The sequence below is a fragment of the Saimiri boliviensis genome, chromosome 14 (assembly GCF_048565385.1).
Source record: "Saimiri boliviensis isolate mSaiBol1 chromosome 14, mSaiBol1.pri, whole genome shotgun sequence".
Taxonomy (NCBI): Eukaryota; Metazoa; Chordata; class Mammalia; order Primates; family Cebidae; genus Saimiri; species Saimiri boliviensis.
In genome coordinates this window covers 38569863-38593583 of record NC_133462.1, presented here as the reverse complement: position 1 = coordinate 38593583, position 23721 = coordinate 38569863, and the positions used below count along the sequence as shown (strand labels likewise).

Genomic DNA, 23721 nt, shown 5'->3' with positions numbered 1-23721 from the left:
CCATGACCCCCCACCTCTGCACTCAAGGACCGATGGAAGCACTCAAAGCTGTGGAGGCGGTGGGGACCAGGCAGCCGGATGCTCACCAGAGTTCTTGGCAGGACAAAGCTTGCAGGGCTCCCCAAAACCGTGGTCCGGGTTGGCACAGCAGCACTCAGACTTGGTGATGGTGCCGGGGAAGGGGTGGGCGCAGGAGCCCTGCTCAATGGCCCTGTAGCAGGTGCTGCGCACATGGGTGTCCACACACATTCGGCCATCCTCGCCCACCGCCAGCCCCCCCAGGCACTGGCAGTGGAAGGAGCCCTCGCTGTTGGTGCAGTGGCCGTTCACGCAGATGCCGGGCAGCTGGCACTCGTCAATGTCTGCAGAGGCCATGGCAGCACGGGGAAAGGTCCCATCCTGCTCCCCTCCTCCCTCCCCTCCCCGTCTCCCACCTTTCCATCTTCCCAGCCACTCCATTTCTTTCCTTTCCAGTTTTCAGTTGTCTGTGTCTCTGCCCTCTCCTCCTCGTCTCCCTCCTCACCTCCTCCTCCATTTCTCCCCGTCTTTCTTTCTCTCTCTCCACCTTTAAACAGTTTTCTTAAAGGCAGGGTCTGCCTCTGGGACTGGAGTGCAGTGGCGCTTTCATAGCTCACTTCAGCCTCCAACTTCTAGGCTCAAGTGATCCTGCTGCCTCAGCCTCCTGAGTAGCAGGGAGTACAGAAGTGAATATCCAGGTTTGGCTAATTTTTAATTTTTTTTTGGGTAGAGATGAAGTCTCACCGTGTTGCCCAGGCTGGTCTCAAACTTCTGAGCTCATGGTCCTTCTGCCTCAGCCTTCCAAAGTGCTGGGATTACAGGTGCATGCTACCATACCCAGCTATTTTTTATTTTTCAGGTAGAGATGGGGTCTGGCTATGTTGCCCAAGCTGGTCTCCAACTCCTGGCCTCAAGTGATCCTCCCATCTCAGGAGTGCTGGGATCACAGATGCACCTGGCCCCTCCCCACCTTATAATCCATCTCCTTTTTTTTTTTGAGACAGAGTCTCACTCTTGTCACCAAGGCTGGAGTGCAATGGCACGATCTCGGCTCATTGTAACCTCCAGCTCCCAGGATCAAGCGATTCTCCTGCCTCGGCCTCCCAAGTAGCTGGGATTAAAGGCGAGCACACCACCAGCTGATTTTGGTACTTTTAGTGGGGATGGGGTTTCACTGTGTTGGCCAGCTAGTCTTGAACTCCTAACCTCAAGCGATTCACCCACCTCGGCCTCCCAAAGTGCTGGGATTACAGGCGTGAGCCATGGCACCTGCCTCTTCTTTTCTTCCTTTTCTTGTTCTTCACTTCTTTTCTTTTTTCCCCTCCTCCTCTTTCTCTCCCGATCCCTTCTCTTCTTCTCTCACGCCCGTCCCATGCCTGTTTGATCCCTCTACGCTTCCTCCCCCGCCCTCTGCTTCCCCATCTCCCTTCTCCCCTCTGCTGTCCAGTCTGGCTCGAGACTCACCCATGCAGTAGTGGCCGTCAGGTGCCAGCAGGAAGCCAGGTTTGCAGAGGCAGGAGAAGCTGCCATCCTCGTTGAGACACACACCGTTGATGCACATGGTGCTAGTGGCACACTCGTTGTGGTCTGGGGACAGTAGGAGAGACTGGGTCCAGACAGAGGGCCAGGTGCCCACCGCACACTGGGACCCTCTCTCTCCCTTCTCCAGGCTGCAGGCTGAGCTCCCCAGGATCCCTCCCTGGGGTGTGGGAGGCAAACAAGCAGTGGTTGTCTGTGACTGTGTTTGCTTGTATATTAGTCTGTCTGCTGGGATGTGAGTTCCCCAGGACATGGCCCCTGTCTTGCTTGGTCTGCATACAGTAGGTGCTGCATAAATATTAGCTCAAAGCTAAATAAAAGTGGTGGTGGTAGCACAACACTGGAAATTTATTAAATATCAGTGAATTGTTCATTTTTAATTTAATTTTTTTTTTTGAGACCAAGTCTCACTCTTGTTGCCCAGGCTAGAGCACAATGGTGTGATCTCAGCTCACTGCAACCTCTACCTCCAGGGTTCAAGCAATTCTCCTGCTTCAGCCTCCCAAGTAGGGATTACAGGCATGCACCACCATGCCTGGTTAATTGTTTTTGTATTTTTAGTAGAGACAAGGTTTCACCACGTTGGCCAGGCTGGTCTTGAACTCCTGATCCGCCTGCCTTGGCCTCCCAAAGTGCTGGGATTACAGATGTGAGCCACCTCGCCCAACCTCCTGTTCACCTTTAAATGATTACATTTACGTTGTGTGAGTCTCACTTCAATTTTATAAAAAAGAAAGGGGGAAAAAAGTTAGTAAGAACATGGTCTAATTTCATGGAAGGTGGCAAGTGCAGAAATGAGTTATTTTCCAAAATGTCAGTTTTAAACAATAAAGGACTGTACGTACATTAAGAAAATAAATGCATGAAATGCCACCGCAAAAGTTTGCACACGAACATTCACAGAAGCATTATTCCTAACACCAGAAAGTGAAAACAAGCCAGTGTCCATCCACTGAGGAATGAATCAACATACTGTGGTCTATTCACGCAAGGGAACTTCATTCAGCCATTAGAAAGAATGAGGAAGCCAGGCGCACTGGCTTCTGCCTGTAGTCCCAGCTACTCAAGTGGCTGAGGCGGGGGGATTGCTTGAGCCCGGGAGTTCAAGTCCAGCCTAGGCAACACAGTGAGACCCAATCTCAAAAAAACAAATACATGGCTCACACCTGTAATCCCAGCACTTGGGGAGGCCGAGGCAGGCAGATCACCTGAGGTCAGGGGTTTGAGACCAGCCTGGTCAACATGGTGAAACCCTGTCTCTACTAAAAATACAAAAAATAGCCGGACATGGTGGCAAGTACCTGTAATCTCAGCTACTAGGGAGGCTGAGGCAGAAGAATCACTTGAACCCGGGAGGCAGAGGCTGCAGTGAGCCAAGATCGCACCATTGCACTCCAGCCTGGGTGACAGAGCAAGACTCAGTCTCAAAAATAAATAAATAAAAATAAGTATATATATATATATATATGACAAGGTCTAGCTCTGTCACCCAGGCTGGAGTGCAGTGATGCAATCACAGCTCACTGAAGACCCAAACTCCTGGGCTCAAATGATTCTCCTGCCTCAGCCTCCCAAGTAGCTGGAACTACAGGCACACACCACCACGCCAGGCTATTTTTTGGGTTTTCTGTAGAGACAGGGTCTTGCTATGTTGTCCAGGCTGGTCTTGAACTCCTGGCCTCAAAGGACCCTCCTGCCTCAGCCTTACAAAGCGCTGGGATTACAGGTGTGAGCCCCCAAGACTGGCATAAAAGAATTTTTTTGTTTTGAGACTGAGTCTCACTCTGTCGCCCACACTGGAGTGGAGTGATGTGATCTCAGCTCATTGCAGACTCCGTCTCCAGGGTTCAAGCAATTATCCTGCCTCAGCCTCCCAAGTAGCTGGGATTACAGTCATACACCACCATGCCTGGCTAATTTTTGTATTTTTAGTAGTAATAGTTTCACACATGTTAGCCAGGCTGGTGTCGAACACCTGACCTCAAGTGATCCTCCCACTTCAGCCTCCCAAAGTGTTGGGATTATAAGCATGAGCTACCATGCCTGGCATAAAAATGTATTTAATTTTTTAAAAAATGAAGCACCAATACACGCTACAATATGATGGACCTTTAAAACACCATATTCAGCAAAAGAAGATGCTCACAAAAAGCCACGATTCCCTCTTGTCCAAAATGGGCAAATTTGCTGAGTCAGAAAAATAATTTGCCTAGTGCCCAGGGTTGCAGGCGAGGACAGAGAATTTGCGGAGTGACTACTAATGAATATCAGGTATGTTTCTGAGGTGATAAGGGTGTTTTCAAGTTGGACTGTAGTGATATTTGTCCATCTCTGTGCATATACTAAAAACCGCTGACCAGTACACTTCAAATGGCTAATTTTATGGTATATGAATTATATATCAAAAAATGCCAAAAATGTCTTTTTAAATGAAGGAATGCAGAAAGGATAAGATCCTTCCACACGAGAGAAGACTTGAAGGCGGATCTCCTGAGATAAGGTGACAGAGTCAAGGGGTCCCTTTCGGTTATGGGTTGTGGGAGCTAAGTCCTCTCTGGCCCCCACCATAACCCACCTGTACCCCAGAGCAAGCTGATATATATATGAACATCGGCCAGGCTGTTCCAAGCCGTCCTAGGACACGGAGGGACCCTGCTTCAGGCCAGGGTCAGGCATTGCCAGTGTGGTCTTGCCCAAAAGACCCTTTCCTTTTTTTCTTTTCTTTTTTTTGTTGAGACTATTTCACTCCTGTTGCCCAGGCTGGAGTGCTGTGGTATGATCTCGGCTCACTGCAACCTCTGCTTCCTGAGTTCAAGGATTCTCCTGCTTCAGCCTCACGAGTAGGTGTTTGCCACCATGCCTGGCTAATTTTTTGTATTTAGTAGAGACAGGGTTTCACCATGTTGGTCAGGCTGGTCTCGAACTCATGACCTCAGGTGATCCACCTGTCTCAGCCTCCCAAAGTGCTGGGATTACAGGCGTGAGCCACCACACCCAGCCTTCTTCTTCTTCTTCTTTTTTTTTTTTTAAATAGAAGATGGTGTCTTGTTCTAAACAGCCAGGCTGGAGTGCAGGGGCATGATTATAGCTCACTGCAGCCTTGACCTTTTTGGCTCAAGAGATTCTCCTGCCTCAGCCTTGCAAAGTGTTGAGATTACAGGCATGACCCACAAGGCTGGCCCCAAAAGGTTTTTCCTTGCAATTCACAGAATAAATTCAGGAAGGAAGAAATGAAAAGGGGAGTCAGGGTGGTCAGGAGATAAGAAGGGTCTAAGGTGGGCTGCTGAGTTCAGAGGTGAGCAGAGGAGACATCGTAAAGAAGGGAGGTGGGTTTTGGGGCAGAGTGAAGATTTTTCGTTTGTTTTTCTGAGACAGTTTTGCTCTGTCTCCCACGCTGGAGTGAAGTGGTGCGATCTTGACTCACTGCAACCTCCACCTCCTCCCAGGTTCAAGTAATTCTCCTGCCTCAGCCTCCCAGGTAACTGGGATTACAGGTGCATACCACCATGCCCGGCTAATTTTTGTATTTTTAGTAAAGACAGGGTTTCACCATGTTGACCAGGCTGGTCTCGAACTCCTGACCTCTGATGATCCACCCGCCTTGGCCTCCCAAAGTGCTGGGATTACAGGCATGAGCCACCGCGCCTGGCCAGGGCAGAGTGAAGATTTGAGGTGGCTGAAAAAGGCAGCAATGAGCCCAGAAGCTCCTGCCTACCCTCCCACCCTCAACTCACCCACACAGTTCTTGCCGTCAGGGCTGAGCTCAAAGCCTGCATTGCAGACACACTGAAAGCTGCCCTCCGTGTTGACACAGCGGCCCAGGTGACAAAGGCCACCACTGACAATGCACTCGTCCACATCTGCGGGGAAGGGAGGTGGGCCATCAGGAGGTGCCCCCCACCTTCCAAGCCTGGGCCAGACCCCTCACCATCACCTCCACTCTTGGACGGATGGCCGTACCGACGCATGCCTGCCTGGTGAGTGTGGCCTGGAAGCCTGGGTGGCACCGGCAGTGGTAGGTGCCGGGGATGTTGACACAGTCACCGTGGTGGCAGGGGCTGCTGGTGCATTCGTCTACATCTGAGGGGAGAGGACCCTGAGCCCCAGCCCCAGCAGGGCAGTGAGAACCCACAACCCCCCTCACCCCACCTAGCATGGGCTCACCGATGCACTCGCCACGCACGTCCTGGGTGTAACCCACGTTACACTCGCAGTGGTAGCTGGAAGGCGTGGGCAGGCAGCGGCCATTCAGGCACAGATTGGTAAAGTGTCGGCAGATGTCAATGGTCTGGTTCAGAGTAGCAGTGCCTGCTGGTGGGGCCCGCAGAGGCATCTGAGCAGTGGATGGTCCCTCCCCAGTCTGGAGCCCAGGTACGCCCTCTGAGCCTGGGACCCTGCCCCGGCTCAGATCCTGCCCCCTATACCCTGGAGAGTCCTGCCTTAGATTCAGAACTCCAACTTGGGCCTGGATCCCTCCAACCTGGGGCCTGGATCCCTTCAACCTGGGCCTGGATCCCTCCAACCTGGGGCCTGGATCCCTTCAACCTGGGCCTGGATCCCTCCAACCTGGGCCTGGATCCCTCCAACCTGGGGCCTGGATCCCTTCAACCTGGGCCCGAATCCCTCCAACCTGGGGCCTGGATCCCTTCGACCTGAGCCTGGATCTCTCCAACCTGGGCCCAGAGATGCCTGTGGACTCCCATTCTGTGCCCAAATCCTTGCTGTGGGGCAAGACCCTACCCCAGGCCTAAGTTCTCCATCTCAGACCCCCACACCAGGCCCAAACTCCCCACCCAAAGCCCAAACCCTGACTTATTTTTGTTTTTAGAGACGAGGTCTCACTCTGTCACCCAGGTTGGAGACCAGTGGCACAATCACAGCTCACTGCAGCCTCCAACTCCTGGGATCCAGCAATCCTCCTGCCCCATCCTCCTGAGTAGCTGGGACTACTGGTGCACATTACCACACCTAGTTAATTTTAAATTCGCTGTAGAGACAGGGTCTTGCTATGTTGCCCAGGCTGGTCTCAAACTCCTGGCCTCAAGCAATCCTTCCACCTCGGCCTCCCAAAGTACTGGGATTACAGGCATGAGCCACTGTGTCTGGCCCAAACCCTAACTCTGAGGACGGGATTCTCCAGTTACCTCCATCCTCATCTACTACGGGCACTTTCATTCCTGCTATCCGGGCCAGGAGCGCCCCTTCTAAAGCCCTGATCCTCTCTCTGAGGCCTGGACACCCTCCCCTGTTCAGAGCTCTCTCCCCAGATCCAAGTCCACCCTTCAAGTTTTGGAGCTTTCCTCTCAAGCCCCAGGCCTCACCAATATTAGAGTTGCCAGGGCCCAGGCTGGGGACCCCACGCCCATTGGAGCCATAAGGGTTGAGTCGCGTTGGCCCAAAGGCGGGACCCATGCCATTGGATCTGAAACCCAGGAGGCCAGGGAAGAGGCCAGAGTGGCCAGGTAGCAGCGGCAGCGCCGGGATGCACAGTTGCTGGAACTCATCTGCAAGGAACCAGGGTTAAGGCCAGGCCCTTGGTCCTGCCCTGTCCCCTCCTCTCCCCGCCCAGCCCTGCAGGCTGCAGCTCTTACTCACTGGAACCCCGAGGAGGACACAGCTCAGGGGTGGGGCCAGCCGCCCAGCACCTGCCCTTGTCGCAACAACACTGCCTGTGAGTGTAGTAGCCGGTGAGGTCTCCAGCACAGCGGCCCCCGAAAAGCACCGAGAAGCAGGTGCCGACCCGGTGGTCTGCAAAAGATCAGAGAGCGAGCCCATGAGCACAGGACATTGGTGGCCAGACCTGGATCCAAATCCCAGCTGTAGCAGCACCACCTGTAGGCCGGGTCTGTTTGTCTGTGCCTCAGTTTCCCCTCCATAAAATGGGGGTTCTTGGACCATCCGCCTCACCTGGGAAAAGTATTACCTGGATGAGAAGTCTGATATAGTCCAGATTCAGGGGCTCACGCCTGTAAACCCAGCACTTTGGGAAGCCGAGGCAGGTGGATCACTTGAGGTCAGGAGTTCAAGACCAGCCTGGCCAACACAGCAAAACGCCATCTCTACTAAAAATACAAAACTTAGCCAGGCGCGGTGGCTAGCACCTGTAATTCAAGCTACTTGGGAGGCTGAGGCAGAATTGCTTCAACCCGGGAGGCGGAGGTTGCAGTGAGCCGAGTTCTCGCCACTGCACTCCAGCCTGGGAGACAGAACAAGACCCTGTCTCAGTAAATAAATAAATAAAAGTTTGACATGTGGCCAATGCCCGCTCAGTGCCATCTCTTATTACCAAGATTTCCAAATTATTACACAGAGGTAGTGAGCTCCCCATTGCTGCAGGCATCCAACTGCACTGAGGAAGACCCACCAGCAGGGAAGGATTGCCCCGGTGGGAGACCAGGCAGGGGCACCAAGATCTACAGCTGTGTGTCTTTGCTTGCTGGCTACAGGCATTACCTACAAGACTGTGAATTTCAGCAAGGGGCCCCAAGGAGTAGAGGGGTGGATTGACAGCCACTGCCCTGGGGAGACTGAGGCAGAGAGGCTCCCCAGGTATGTGAACCACCAACACTCTTCCACTTCCCACTGACCCCTCAAGGTCAATGGCTTTAGGCAGCGATTGGATTTCTCAGGCTCTGGCTTAAAGAGAATATTTTTAGGCTTAAAAACGCACAAAGCTTGGCAGGTGGCCTACAGTTTAAAAAGCTCCTCCCAGTAGCTGGGAGGGCCACTGACAGCGGCCCCTGACCTCCCCCAAGCTGGGAAAAAATGCAAATGTTTCCACCTCCCTGGTCCCTGCCCCGTGCACCTGGGGGCCCCCAGGTACCTGTGGGGGAGTCAGGGTTTTTCATTCTCAGCCTCATCATAGGCCCTCAAAGGGGGCTGGGTGTGCCTAGATGAGGTGAGGTCAACAGACTCCTCAAAGTTACACAGCTGCAAAAGCAGGAGGAGGACAGGAAACTCGATTTTCCAATCTCAGGGAATCCGACAGGCAACACCCCCTCAAGCAAGAAGGATAGAATATAAGAATTTTAACAAAAATGGTTTGGTGCAGTGGCTCATGCCTGCAATTCCAGCACTCCGGGAGGCCAAGGCCTGAGGTCAGGAGTTCAAGACCAGCCTGTCCAACACAGTGAGACCCCATCTTCACTAAAAATACAAAAATTAGCCAGGCGTGGTGGTGGTGAGCACCTGTAATCCCAGCTACTCAGGAGACTGAGGCAAGAGAATCACTTGAACCAGGGAGACAGTGGTTACAATGAGCCAAGATCGCACCACTGCACTCCAGCCTGGGCGACAGAGCGAGACTCCATCTCAAAACAAGAAAATAAAAGAATGTTAACAGAAATGATCCTGTGATTACTGTAAGTATACACTGTGAGTTAAGTGGTCACAGCCTCCACCTCACCTGGTATCCGTGAATGTGTCCTAAGTATTCTCTTAATACTTAATGCAAATTACTTAATGCAATTACTTAATGCTTAATGCAAATTAAAGTAATGCAAATTACTCCCTAAATTATAACTTACTCAATCTTCACTGAGCTAGGTACGGCTATTAGCTACCATTTTATAGATGGGAAAATTGAGGCACAGACAGGTTAAGTCACTTGCCCAAGGTCACAGGGTCTGCGAGCAGCTCTGGGTGGGAACCCCAGACTGATTCCAAAGACTATGGTCAGAGGCTGGATTTTCTTTCTTTTTTATTTTTTTATTTTTGAGACAGAGACTTGCTCTGTGGCCAGGAGGCTGAAGCGCAGTGCAGTGATGCCAGCTCGGCTCACTTCACCTCCGCCTTCTGGGTTCAAGTGATTCTCCTGCCTCAGCCTCCCGAGTAGCTGGGATTACAGGCACGCGCCACCACGCCCAGCTAATTTTTGTATTTTTAGTAGAGACAGGGTTTTACCATGTTGGCCAGGATGGTCTCGATCTTTTGACCTTGTGATCCACCCACCTCAGCCTTCCAAAGTACTGGGATTACAGGTGTGAGCCACCGAGCCCGCCCAAGAGGCTGGTTTTTCAAATCCAGGGTCTGCTCTTTAGCAGCTGAGAGAGGCCCCCACAGTCCAGGGAATGTGTCCATAGGTACCCCTAATGCCGGCTACGACAGCCCCCCATGGCGGACACCTAGAAAGCCTAGAGTTGGCCACAGCATAGTGGCTGAACTCCAAACACAATATTCTCAGCCCTGCCTGGTAGTGGCCTAGCCTGAGGGCCTGGGGTGACGCTGGAGGACCTCCAAGCCTCCTCTTGTCTCCCCAAACCAGGATGCTGCCCATCATCCTCCAACACCATCGTTCAGGTTCCTGGCCAGCCCTGTTGATTACAGGCAACTTCTAGGGCCTGATGCCCAGCTCATCAAGACAGCAAAAGAAGGCCAGGCAAGGTGGCTCATGCCTGTAATCCCAGCACTGTGGGAGGCTGAGGTGGGCGGATCATGAGGTCAGGAGATTAATTTTTTGTATTTTAGTAGAGACAGGGTATAATAGAGACAGGTTAGCCATCCTGGCTAACACGATAAAACCCTGTCTCTACTAAAATACAAAAAATTAGCCGGGCGTGGTGGCACATGCCTGTACTCCCAGCTACTCGGGAGGCTGAGGCAGGAGAATGGCTTGAACCTGGGAGGCGGAGATAGCCGTGAGCTGAGATCGCGCCACTGCATTCCAGCCTGGAGGACAGAGTAAGACTCTGTCTCAAAAAAAAAAAAAAAAAAAAAAAAAAAGCAAAAGAAGGAGTGAGAGCTCTAAGGGTGGATTCCCCCTTGGCCAGGCCAAATGTCGAGGGGTTGCTGAAGGGTGGGCCTCCAGGGGGAGGGGCAGCCCAAGGAACTGCCACCCTGGCAGGGAATCTGCAGAGCTGAGTGTGTTCCGGATTAGTTGACTGGACTCAAGCAAACGTCCCCTTTCTGGGCTTCGGTTTCCCCATCTTAAAAATGAGGGTGGGGCCGGGAGAGGTGGCTCACGCCTATAATCTCAGCCCTTTGGGAGGCCGAGGAGGGTGGATCACTTGCAGTCAGGAGTTCAAGACCAGCCTGGCCAACATGGAGAAACCCAGTCTCTACTAAAAATAGAAAAATTAGCCAAACATGGTGGGAAGTGCATGCCTGTAATCCCAGCTACTCGGGAGGCTGAGGCAGGAGGATCTTTTGAACCCAGGAGGTGGAGGTTGCAGTGAGCTGAGATCACACCATTGTACTCCAGCCTGGGCAACAGGGCAAGACTCTCTCAAAAAATAAACAAACAAACAGAAAGAGAGAGAGAGAAAAACAGACAGAACTGAACAAGGGGTCTCTCTCCTACCTCCCCTCCCCTCCAGCCCCTTGGGCCCCGGTTCACCCAGGCAGTGGGTGCCATCCAGGCTGCTGGCAAAACCTCAGGGAGAGGCGCACACGTAGCTCCCCACAGTGTTGGTGCAGTCACCCCTGGAGCAGAGGCCGGCACGCTGAGACACTCATTCACATCTACATAGACAGGGAGGAGGTCAGAGCTGGGCGCCTCACTAGCCTGACCCTCTGCCTTCCTGCAGGGGAGGTTGAGCTGCCCAGGACACGAATCACAGGTGAGGTCCCAGGTCGTTCCCCTGCGGTCACCCACCTTCACATGCAGCGCTGCTGTCACTGAGCCGGTGTCCAGCGGGACAGTGGCAATGGAAGGAGCCCACCGTGTTCATGCATCTGCCTCCCTGGCACAGGCCTGGCACGGCCTGGCACTCATCCACATCTGCAAGGACAAAGCCCAGCAAGGGAGTGAGAGGCCCATCAGAGGGAAGAACCAAGGTGGCCAAGGGCTCCCGCTCAGCCCTGACCCCACTACTCACCTTGGCAGGCCCCTGTGTGTATATTGGGGATGAAGCCGCGGCGGCAGGGGTGTGGCTGTGCAGGGCAAAGTTCACATGGAAGGCCCCAGGCGCGGCCCACAGTGGCACAGCATAGTGCCTTGGTGCACACGAGGCCCGTCGGCTGATGCTGACATCCCTCGGGGCCCACTTGGCCAAAGCAGGGTCCCGTCCGATAATCTGTAGGGCAGACAGATGTGGGCACCTGGCTGAGGGCTGCCCTGTCTAGAGGCCTCTGTGTCTCTAACACCTTCTCAGCCTCCCTGCACCCACACACCAGGCTTTACTTATGCTGTTCCCCTCCCTGAATAGAATGCCTTTCCTCCCCTTTCCCTACCTAACAAACTCCTATTCACCCTTCAAAACTCTTTTTCTTCAAAGCATTTCCTGGCCAACTTCCAAGAGAGACCAGGACCTCCAAGCCCATACAGCTCAGGGTCTGTCTGAACACCCTGTCTGAACTGATGGGATTCCTTTCCCAGGCCCATCCTCCCTTCAGGCCTAGGAAGAAACCCACAGACGCCCAGCTACAAAGTATGTCTAGCCCTTGCATACACGCCTGGCCCTGCCATACCGCCCAGATTTGAGGAGGGATCTATTATCTGCCCAAATTCTCTGGAACCCCAACAGCACATCCCCAATCCCCATCAGGCCCAGCCCAAGGTGACTGCATTGCTTCCCCCAATCCCGGTACATGAGCCCAGATGTGACTTCTTGTCTCTCTTCTCCAGATGTTTCCAATAAAGGAGTTAGCTCTCAAACAAGGGCAGCCCCTCCCAAGAGAAGAAGCCAGAGTCACTCCTAACCCAGGCCCCATAAGGAGGAGGGGCTTCACAGAGACCCCCCTCACCTCCCCCAGCTGTCCTGATGCCCGAAGGCAAAACCCAATGCCTGCAACCTCCCCCACCTCCCCCGCCCCCTCACTCTCCCTCTGCCACCCAGAGCTTTGGTCTGCCTCCAACAGCCCGTATTCCATTTCCGCAGTTTCCAAAAGTCCACCCTCGAACCCAGGTCACTTCCCCAGCCCCTTCAGCTTCCATTCCCCGGGTCCTGCCCATCCTCGCCTTCCTGGGCCAAAACACCACAGCAGGAACTCAGATGCCTCCTGCAATGAAAACTCTCACAAGCCTGGACTTCCCTGATGCTACCCACTCCTCTTTCTCTTTCTCAGCCTCCTGTGGACTCTGTTTTTTCTGTTTGTGTTTAAATGCCCAGGTGACCATCTCTGCTGGCCCATCCTTCTCTCCTGGGGATCCTCAGCTGCGCCCTGGGCTTCAGTCCCCAAGGACAGAGCAGCCCCCACCGCTGTCTCCGCCCCAGGCCTGAGTGTCCAGCTGTGGACCCTCCACCAACACTGAGCTCAGAGTCTTCCACCTCCCTGCCAGGGTGTGTACTACCTGCCCCCCACCCCAGTTTTCAAATCAAGCCTGGGGTTCATCTTGACTCCTTCCCTCTTCTCTCCCTGCCCCTGCCACACCTCACTGCTCACAAAAGACATCACTGAGTCCACTCTCCACTCTCCTTTTTTTTTTTTTTTTTTTTTGCTTGAGACAGGGTCTTGCTCTGTCTTCCAGGCTGGAGTACAGTGGCGCAACCTTAGCTCACTGCAACCTCTGCCTCCTGGGTTCAAACAATTTTTGTGCCTCAGCCTTCCAGGTACCTGGGACTATGGGACTATAGGCACACACTACGATGCCCAGCTAAATTTGTTTTTGTGGGCTTTTTTTCCCCCCAAGATGGAGTCTAGCTCTGTCGCCGAAACTGGAGTGCAGTGGCACAATCTCAGCTCACTGGAATCTCCGCCTCCCAGGTTCAACTGATTCTCCTGCCTCAGCCTCTCAAGTAGCTGGGACTACAGGTGCGTGCCAGCATTTTTAGTAGAGACGGGGTTTTACCATGTTAGCCAGTATGGTCTCTATCTCCTGACCTCGTGATTCACCTGCCTCTGCTTCCCAAAGTGCTGGGATTACAGGCATGAGCCACCACGCCTGGCCTTTTTCTTTGGTATTTTTAGTAGAGATGGCTTTTGCCATGTTGGTCATGGCTAGTCTCAGACTCCTGGCCTCAAGTGATCTGCCCACCTTGGCCTCCCAAAATGGTGGGATTACAGGCATGAGCCACTGTGCCTGGCCTCTTTTCTTCCTCCTCCTTCCACCTCCTTCCTCCTCCTTCCTCCTTCTTCCTCCTCCTCCTCCTCCTCTTCTTCTTTTTCTTTTTTCAGAGCAATAGAGTCTGGTTCTGTCGCCTAGGCTGAAATGCGGTGGCTCTACCATGGCTCACTGCAGCCTTGAACTTCTGGGCTCATGCAGTCCTCCCACTTCAGCCGGAGACTACAGGTGTGCACCACCACGCCTGGCTAATTTTTGACTTTTCGTAGAGATGGCGTCTCACTAAGTTGCCCAGGCTGGTCTCAAACTCCTGATACATCCACCCTCTTAATTTTGGTAACAACATCTCAGCAGGCGATCCCACCCATCTTAGCCCTCTTAAAATGGGATCACCTTTAAGAGTTAGGGTAACTGGGAGCAGGGGCTCACACCTGTAATCCCAGCATTTTGGGAGGCCGAGGTGGACGGATCACTTGAGGCCAGGAGTTCGAGACCAGCCTGGCAAACATGTCTCTAATAAAAATACAAAAATTAGAGAGATCCAAGATGGCTGATCACTAGCAGCTCGGGATTGGAGCTCCCAGTGAAAGCGCAAAGAACGAGAGGACGCCACACTTTCACATGAATTATTGTTACGCACCAGGAGATTCCCAGCGGAGGAGCCCCACGGGTCGCCAGCACGACTCTTGTGACCGGCGAGGCGGTTTTGCCGGCACCTCGGAGCGTTGGTTCTCGGTGTAGAGTCAGAAAAGCACCATCAACCTTAACGCCGCTGATTTAGTCGGCGCAGTGGGTTGCTCAGATTTCGGCGCTGAGAATCAATAAGTTGGACGTCCACTCAGAAATCCAATTACAAAGACAGTAAATACGAAGACTACAGATGGATAAATCTACAACGAAGGGAAGAAAACAGCCAAAAAAGGCTGAGAATACCCAAGATCAGAACGCCTCTCCCTCAGCGGGGGATCCCAGTTCCTCATCAGCAACGGAACAAGGCTTGATGGAGAACAAGTGTGTTCCAATTACAGCAGCAGGCTTCAAAATGTGGATAATAAGAAACTTCTGTGAATTAAAAGAACTTGTTTTAAACCAATCTAAAGAAACTAAGAACTTTGAAAAAAGATTTGATGAAATGTTAACAAGAATACACAATTTAGAGAGGAATATAAGTGAATTGATGGAGCTGAAAAACACAATACGAGAACTTCGTGAAGTATGCACAAGTTTTAACAGCCGAATTGATCAAGCAGAAGAAAGGATATCAGAGGTCGAAGACCAACTCAATGAAATAAAACTAGAAGACAAGATTAGAGAAAAAAGGATAAAAAGGAACGAGCAAAGTCTCCAAGAAATATGGGACTATGTGAAAAGACCTAATCTACGCTTGATAGCTGTACCTGAATGTGACGAAGAGAATGAATCCAAGCTGGAAAATATGCTTCAGGACATTATTCAGGAAAATTTTCCCAACCTAGTATGGCAGGATAATATTCAACTCCAGGTAATACAGAGAACACCACAGAGATATTCCTCAAGAAGAGCAACTACAAGGCACATAATCGTCAGATTCACCAGGGCTGAAATGAAGGAGAAAATACTAAGGGCAGCCAGAGAGAAAGGTCAGGTTACCCACAAAGGGAAGCCTATCAGACTCACAGCAGATCTCTCAGCAGAAACCCTACAAGCCAGAAGAGAGTGGGGACCAATATTCAACATCCTTAAAGAAAAGAACTTTCAACCCAGAATTTCACATCCAGCCAAACTAAGCTTCACAAATGAAGGAAAAATAAAGTTTTTTGTGAATAAGCAAGCACTCAGAGATTTTATCACCACCAGGCTTGCTTTACAAGAGCTTCTGAAAGAACCACTACACATAGAAAGGAACAAACAGTATCAGCCTTTCTAAAAAAATACCAAAAAGAGCATCAATATAATGAATTTACATCAACTAATGGGCAAAATAGCCAGCTAATATTAAATGGCAGTATTAAACTCACATATATCATTATTAATTCTAAATTTAAATTGACTAAATCCCCCAATCCAAAGACAGATAGGCAATTTGATTAAAAAACTAAAACCCATCAGTATGCTGCATCTAGACCCATCTCACATTCAAGGATACACAAAGACTCCAAACAAGGGATGGAGAAGGATTTGCCAACCAAACAGAGAGCTAAAATAAATAAATAAAAAGCAGAAGTTACAATTAAGCAACAAAGATCAAAAGAAGCAAAGAAGGACATTATATAATGATAAAAGGATCAATGCAACAATAAGAAGAGCTAAAGATCCTAAGTATATACGCACCCAATACGGGAATACGTAGATCAGTACCACATCATATCAACTTAGAAGTTTAAACGAAATGTTGGTTGGCTCCTTGTTTGTTATTCTCTTCCCTCATTTTCTTTTATATCTCCATTATTAAGGACAAATATAGGCATACCCATATTTAGATTGCATTCTAGCCCGGGCAATAAAGCAATACCCCCATTCTCTCTCCCTCTTCCTCTTTTTCTTTCTTCCTCTTCTTTATTATTTTTCTTAAAAACAAACAAACAAACAAAAAAAAAAAAAAAAAAAAAAAACGGCCGGGCGCGGTGGCTCAAGCCTGTAATCCCAGCACTTTGGGAGGCCGAGGCGGGTGGATCACGAGGTCGAGGATCAAGACCATCCTGGTCAACATGGTGAAACCCCGTCTCTACTAAAAATACAAAAAATTAGCTGGGCATGGTGGCGCGTGCCTGTAATCCCAGCTACTCAGGAGGCTGAGGCAGGAGAATTGCCTGAACCCAGGAGGCGGAGGTTGCGGTGAGCCGAGATCGCGCCATTGCACTCCAGCCTGGGTAACAAGAGCGAAACTCCGTCTCAAAAAAAAAAAAAAAAAAAAAGGTGTTATCTACTTCTGTTTTTCAGAAGACTTTGTGAAGAGTTAGTATTCTTTAAATGTTTGGTAGTGAATTCAGCAGTGAAGCCATCTGGGCCCAGATTTCCTTTTAATCTCTTAAGATATACATCTGTTTAGATGATCTATTTTTTCTTGAGTCAATTCTACTGGTTTATGTGTTTCTAGGAATTTGTCTATTTCACCTATCATCTAATTTATTGGCATAAAATTATTGATAGTATTTCTTCATAATCCATTAAATATTTGTAGGGTCAGTAGTAAAGTCCCATTTATGTCCTTTCCAAAGAACTAGCTTTTGATTTCACTGGGTTTTTTCTTTTCCTTTAGTTTTGCTATTCCCTGTCACATTAATTTTTGCTTAAATTCATTAATTATTTTGTTGCTTCAGCTTGTTTTAATTTTAGTTTGCTCCTTTTCATGGAAAAAAAAAAGAAAAAAAAATTTTTTTTTTCACTGACCCCTGCAGTGCATAAGGGTTGCATTTTCCCCACATCCCTGACAGCTGGATATTATCCTATATTTTATCATTGGATGTAAAGTAGTATCCATTTCTCACTTCATTTTGCATTTCTCTGATTATTAATGAGATGAAACATCCCTTCCTCTGTTTATTAGCCATTCTGGCCTCCTCCTCTATGACTTGCTTGCTCATATCCTTTCCACATTTTTACACAGATTTATCTCCCCTTTTTTTTGTTGTTTTGTTTCTGATTTGCTGTGCATTACAGATATTAATGTCAGTCATATATATTGAAAATATATTCTCTCAGTTGAATTGGCATGAACTCCATCTATGATACAAAAAAAATACAAAAATTAGCTGGGTTTGGCGAGGCATGCCTGTAATCCCAGCTACCTGGGAGACTAAGGCAGGAGAATCTCTTGAACCTGGGAGGCGGGGGTTATGGTGAGCCGAGATCACGCCACTACTCTCCAGTCTGGGTGACAGAGAAAAATTCCATCTCAAAAAAAAAAAAAAAAAAAGTCAGTGTGCAATAGAGAGGGGGTGTGCCCATCTCATGAGGTCCAATCCACCCTATCCTATCTAGCTGAGGGTCTCGTCCTCCAGGAAGCCCTCCCTGACTTCCTTCCATGGAGCAGATGGTTTCTCTGTCCTTCACATGCTTCAGGGCTGCCCCAACCCTTGTCTTAGCCTTGATCACCCCAGATGAGAATCTTCTGCTTGCAGTTTCTTCTCTCTGCCCCTCAGACCGGCACATCCTCTCTCTTTCCTACTAGACTCCAACACAGGCCCACGATCAGAGCCAGTGAATTACAGATGTTTTGGAGAAAGATGACCAAATGAAATAAATGTCTTCACACTGCCCCAGCTGCGAGGAGGCCAGCTGGCCCCTCTCGAGGCCTGGCCATGTCTCAGGGGCTTCCAGAAAACCTCCTTCCCTGCGTAGAGACCCCTGTCTGCCCTCCACCCCCGTGTGCTTGGTACCTCTTTCACACTGAGGTCCCATGAAGCCGTACACACAGGCACAGTGGTTGGGGCCAATGCAGAGACCCCTGTTGTGGCATCCGCGGTCACAGATGGCTGTGGAGGGAGAGAGGGAGGTGGCCAGAGTTTCCCCTACTCCAGCAGCAGAGAGACCTGGGGTTCACAGCAATCCCATCTTTACCCAGGAATCCCCAGGATCTGGCCCAGGTCGAATGATAAGACTGAGGCCGGGCGTAGTGGCTCACGCCTGTAATCCCAGCACTTTGGGAGGCCAAGGCAGGTGGATCACCTGAGGTCAGGAGTTCGAGACCAGCCTGACCAACATGATGAAACTCCATCTCTACTAAAAATACAAAAAGTAGCCCAGCGTAGTGGTATGTGCCTGTAATCCTAGCTACTTGGGAGGCTGACTCTGGAGACTTGCTCAAACTCGGGAGGCAGAGGTTGCAGTGAGCTGAGATCACGCCACTGTACTAAAGCCTGGCCAGGAAACTGAGACTACATCTCAAAAAAAAAAAAAAAAAAAAAAAAAAAAGGCAGGTGCTTATGCCTGTAATCCCAGCACTTTGGGAGGCTGAGGTGGCTGGATCACAAAGTCAGGAGTTTGAGACTAGCCTGGCCAACATGGCGAAACTCCCTCTCTACTAAAAATACAAAATATTAGCCGGGAGTGGTGGCAGACACCTGTAATCTCAGCTACTCGGGAGACTGAGGCAGAATTGCTTGAATCCGGGAGGCAGAGATTGCAGTGAGCCAAGATTGTGCCATTGCACTCCAGCCCGGGTGGCAATGCGAGACTCTGTCTCAAAAGAAAAAAAAAAAAAAGAAAAGAAAGGAAAAAGAAAAAGACTGTGAAGACTGTGACAATAAGCATGTCCCCTGCAATCTCCAGTCCCGTTAGAAGGACCTCTGGGCCGTAGGCAGGTAGTAGCAGAGACCAGTGCTCTGGATCACAGTTCTGGGTGTGCAAAGGGGCGGGTAGTCCCACAGGGATACTCACGCTGACCACACACGGTGCCCGTGTAGCCCCTCTGACACAGACAGGATGCCCCACGGCAGGTGCCCCCATTCATACAGCTCACACTGCACCCTGACCCTGGGAACAGGAAGGTGGAACACACAGTAAGGTGAAGACGGGCCCCACGATGCCCTCCCGGGAAGGCTGGGGGACTAGGCATGCTCAGCCCCACTCCTGTCTTTCAACAAAAGCAGCCGGAACCCTGTGATCTTCTTCTCCCTCCCCCAAGAGGCCACTCCTCGCTCACCTAGGCTCACCCCGCAGCTGGGAGCCAGTGTCCCATCCGCACAGGTGCACAGGTTGGGCTGGGAGCAGAATCCCTCACCGCAGGCGTGCCTACAGATGGCTGGATGGGTGCAGCGGGTGGCAGTCAAGACCGGGACCGAGCCTGGGCCATCCCTGTTTCATCGGTGTCCAGGCTGACCGGCACACCTGGCTGGACTCTGCCGGTCATCTGCTTCCCCGGCTCTGCTCATAGCACACCCCACCCCTGTTTTTTCACGGGACGTCCCCCTAATCCCAGGCTGGGCTGGGCAGGTGGTGTGACCCAGGCTGTGGGTTGGGGGTTCTGCTAGAGCCATCGGGACAGAACGCTTTTTGGGCCAGAACTGCTGAGCTGTGAGGACAGAGCTGGAGATGCTGGGGTCCTGGATACTGTGATGGGGTGTCTCCTGGGAAGTGGAGTCAGATTCCAGAGACAGAGACAGAGGCAGAGGGTGAGGCCAGAGAGAGACAGAGAGAAAGAGACTCAGAGAGAGAGAGAGAATCAGATAGATAGAGAGACAGTAACCAACAGAGAGACGCCAGGTGCGGTGGCTCACATCTGGAATCCTAGCACTTCGGGAGGCTGAGATGGAAGGATCACTTGAGGCCAGAGTTTGAGATCAGCCTGAAGAACACAGAGACCCCCATCTCTAAAAAAAATAATAATAAAGAAAAGAAACCAACAGAGAGAGACATGAGCAGAGATGAACAGAGAGGCAGAGACAAAGCAAGGGAACCAGAGAGACAGGCAGACAAACAGCGAGACAGAAACGAGGAGGTTTTAGGGCAAAGGAAATGAACATGGCAGGTTGGCCTGGAAGCCTGAGGACAGACGCTAGGGCCATCACTGTGGTTCAGCCAGAGGCCCCTGGCTAAGTCCCCTTATAAACAGAGCTGGACCTGCAGGCAGGTAAGAGTGTTGCTGGCCTGTGCACCGCCCCCACCTCCAAAAGGCAGCAGCACTCACGCACGACACACTGGCTCCTGCCAGGGAATGTCCTCCAGCCAGGACAGCAGTAGGCGTGGAAACGGGAGCCACACACATTCGGCCTTTGGGGACAGCGAGATGTGTCTGGTGAGCCCCTGGCAGGGTTGATACCCCCCACCCCGGGCATTTCCCTGGCCCCAGGACAGCCCAATCCACACCAAAGGTGTCTCCCAGCATCCCAGGTACCACGCACCCCTGCAAGATGCCTGGGCTGCCCCGCCTCCGCACACGTCCAGGACCTGCAGCTTCTGAGGCCCCATCCCAGCGGCCTTGGCCACCCGCCATGCATGACAGCGCCGAGCAGGCCAGCAGGAGCCGGGCCAGTGGGCCCCTTGCCAAACACAGACCCTCCAGAGTCATGACGTGTCCCCTGGAGGCTGTGGAGAGGAAGCAGAGTCAGCCCCAGAAGAACCCTCAACCCTGGCCATGGGGCACCCCACACAACTAGGAGGCTGGGGTGGTTACCAAATGGGGCAGCCCCGGGGCCTGTTGGAGCCCAGGGAGGCATCCAGCCCTGACCAGGGAGCAGTGAACAGTCAGAAGAGGCTTCCTGGAGGAGGTGTGATGTTAGAGAAGGGTCTTGGGGCTTAGGGTGCACAGCCGAGACAAGACGGGCATGGGACATGGAGGGGAGGGGACACAGGGCCAGGTGGGGTCAGGCGTTGCAGGAGTGGGCATAGCTTTTATGGTGCTATAGTGTCCTAGAGGGTTTGCTTGTTCACCAAGGGCAATGAAGGGCCCTTGAAAAGCTCCCCGTGGGAGAAGCAGGGTCAGAAATGCATGCTAGATGGAGTGAGGAAGGGCAGCAGGGGCCCCGGGGGTACCAGGGGTGTCAGGAGGCTGGGGGCTGTCCAGATGAGAGAGAGAGGAGAGGAATGGGAGATTCCCAAAGTTCTGGCTGGGAGGGTGGAGCCGGGAGAGAGTCTAGGGTGGGAGGAAAGTGCCAAGTCTATGGGAGGCAATCACCCCACTGTCCCTCTGTGACACAGATACTCCCACTCCTGCCACACCTGGCCACACCTGGCCCCACCTGGCCCTGTGTCCCCTCCCCTTCACGTCCCACACGTGTCTTGCCTTGGCTGTTCACCCTCAGCCCCAAGACCCTTCTCTAATAGCACACCTCCTCCAGGAAGCCTCCTCTGACTGTCCACTGCTCCCAGGTCAGGGCTGGATGCCTCTCTGAGCTCGCACAGGCCTCAGGGCTGCCTCAGGCAACCACCCCACTGTCCCTCATTCCGGGCAGGGGGCCCAGTCAGGGGCTGGAACTTCCCAATGCAGAGCATAACCCTGTGTCCGGCAGGGAAGGGATCGCTTCTGTGCCTATTTCACAGATGAGCAAACTAAGGCCATCACACCATGAGTGAGGGGCTAAGCTGAAACTTAAGCCCACGCAGAGGAGTAGGACGGGGAGAAGATCAGGAACGGAACTTGCTTCTGCTCCCCCTGGCTGGATCCTTCCTGGGCCATGAAGGATGAGAGGGAGGAGACGGGGACAGGAGACAACCAGCCAACCGTTTAGAGGCTGGAGGCAAAATACTTGAGGGACAGATGCCACACCAAGTGGCCTTCCCGTTCCATTCAGGTCCCAAGGAGGAGAGGAATTGGACGTAGGGGTAGAATGGGCAAGGAGCCCTGCTGTGTGGCCATGCCCCTCTCTCGGTAAACAGAGTGGTCCCAAGAGAGTTGGCTGGCTGCGGAGGGGCACGCTCTTTTTGCTTCTGAGTTGTCCAGGTCAGTCTGCACTGTGAGGTTCCGTGGACTCCTCCAGGCAGCCTGGGGGCCTGCAAGCCCTCCTCCCCCACCCCCAACCCCTGCCCCTTGCCTCGGGTGGGGAGGAGGAGTTGGGTGGGGGAAGTCTCCGGCCTGATTTGCCTCGGTCCCCCTTACACTCCAGCCACACCCTGGAGTTTGTGGAATGAATGAGCAGAGAAGGCGCGCCGGGCACGGGGCGGCGAGGCTGAGGGCCGAGGAGCGAGGGGTCCCGAGCTCCACCGACGGAAAAGGGGGCGCCCCTGGAGACCGCCGGCGGCGATCTCCACCTGGCAGGACCCCCGGCTGCGACCACGCTAGGCTCCGCCCTCACCTGTGGGTCAGGGGCCCCGCGCCTGGCCGAGCCCCCGCCGCCGGGTCCCCGCGCCCCCGCGCCCCACTGCGGCGGGCGCCACTAGAAGGCGGAGAGGGGAGGGGGCTGGGCCCGGGGCTGCCCGGCTGCGAACAAAGGAATCCCCTCCCCCTCCTCCTGCCGCCCCCCCAACCCCCCGCCCGCGCCTTCCCCACCCTTCGGCGCCCGCGATCTCGCGCCACCGTGGGCCCCGCGCCTTCACCTACCTGCGAGGCTGCGCGCGTGGAGGCGGGTGGACGCGCGGGACTCTGCGCTGCAGGGCGGGCTCCTGCGGCGCCGGGGACCCGGGGCGGAACGCGAAGCCGAGGCCGACCCCGCCGCGTTCCCAGCCCAGAGCTGCCGCTCGGGGGGAGTTGGGGGCGGGAGGAGTTGGAGGAGGGCGCGTTTGCACCTCGTAGCTCCCGGGGCGGGGACGGGGGGCTCCGATCCGGGGCGGGGAGAGAGGCTGCGGCTGGGGGAAGGGCGTGGGGCTCCGGGTGAAAACTCCGAGGGGCTGGAGGGATGGGAGGGCGGGCAGGGGACTCAGGGCTAGGGGCACCTTGTAGGGGCTGCGGGGGCCTCGTTTTCGGATTGAGATTTTGGGGGGTACTGGACGACAGCCTGGGCAGAGAGGTCCCGGACTCACCTGGGCGGCCCTCCCACGGCCTCCGAAGCCGCAGCCCCCTCCCTCGGGCAAGGAGAATTCCGAGGGTGACGGTGACGTTGGAAACTCACCTGGCTCTTGGAGCCTGGATTCTTAACTAGGCTGAGATCAGGGGCGCCTAAACGTGTTGGCAAAACATTGAACAAAGATACGTTTCCCAGGGAGAAGGGCCCACGTTTTTCATCTGGTTCTCAAAATGAAGAGATTAACAATTCAAACGGTGCAAGCTTTCAAATCTCTTTGAACCTGTTTCTCCACCTACCAAAGAGCCCAGACAAGAATTTCAGCTCCCTATCTGTTGTCTGTACTCCAAACAAAGATTTCTAGGCTTTTCCACCACCTTCCCACCTTTGAGAATATACCCTTAACATGGGGATCTGTCAGAAGCCGTGTGTTGAGCCTGAAGCTGTTACTCCATCCAGCAAACTCCTACGCATCTGTGAAAGCCCAGTTCAAAAATTCCCTCCCTACCTTCGAATTGTGAATTTACTCTATTAAACTCCCAAAGTTCAAAAGATTGTACTGAATATCCCCCCACCATGGCACTTCCAGAATGTAATAAATAAGCCCAGTGGGCTTGAGACCAGGAGTTCGAGACTAGTATGGGTAACACATTGAGATCTCATCTCTACAAATGAATAATAATAATAATAATAATAATAATAATAATAATTAGCCAGGCATGGTGGCATGCACCTGTAGTTCCAGCTACTCAAGACACTAAGGCAGGAGGATTGCTTCAGCCTAGGAGGTTGAGGCTGCAGTGAGCTATGATCAGGCCACTGCACTCCAGCCTGGGCAACAGAGCAAGACCCTCTCTCCAGAAAATG

General features: G+C 52.5%; 1 protein-coding gene across 8 annotated transcripts in view; it reads right to left on the bottom strand.

Moving 5' to 3' along the window:
• FBN3 (fibrillin 3) overlaps positions 1–22746 on the bottom strand; it is a 91966-nt gene extending 69220 nt beyond the window's left edge. For 3 of the 8 annotated variants that reach the window (XM_074384693.1, XM_039466740.2, XM_074384695.1), the window contains exons 1-15: positions 21247–22129; positions 20320–20503; positions 20106–20188; positions 19122–19220; positions 18857–18952; positions 17857–17952; positions 11373–11570; positions 11150–11275; positions 7153–7305; positions 6879–7061; positions 5722–5868; positions 5518–5637; positions 5292–5417; positions 1483–1605; positions 87–362 (exon numbers count right to left, since the gene is read on the bottom strand). In XM_074384693.1, coding sequence (XP_074240794.1) covers positions 87–362; positions 1483–1605; positions 5292–5417; positions 5518–5637; positions 5722–5868; positions 6879–7061; positions 7153–7305; positions 11150–11275; positions 11373–11570; positions 17857–17952; positions 18857–18952; positions 19122–19220; positions 20106–20188; positions 20320–20486 — 1993 coding nt within the window. In that variant the 5' untranslated portion in view covers positions 20487–20503; positions 21247–22129. Of the gene's footprint in view, positions 1–86; positions 363–523; positions 982–1482; positions 1606–5291; positions 5418–5517; positions 5638–5721; positions 5869–6878; positions 7062–7152; positions 7306–11149; positions 11276–11372; positions 11571–14138; positions 14242–17856; positions 17953–18856; positions 18953–19121; positions 19221–20105; positions 20189–20319; positions 20504–21246; positions 22130–22454 lie in introns of those variants that run through there. The other 5 variants (XM_074384696.1, XM_039466741.2, XM_074384694.1 and 2 more) reach the window with 5 other exon arrangements.
• Positions 22747–23721: the final 975 nt, after the last annotated feature.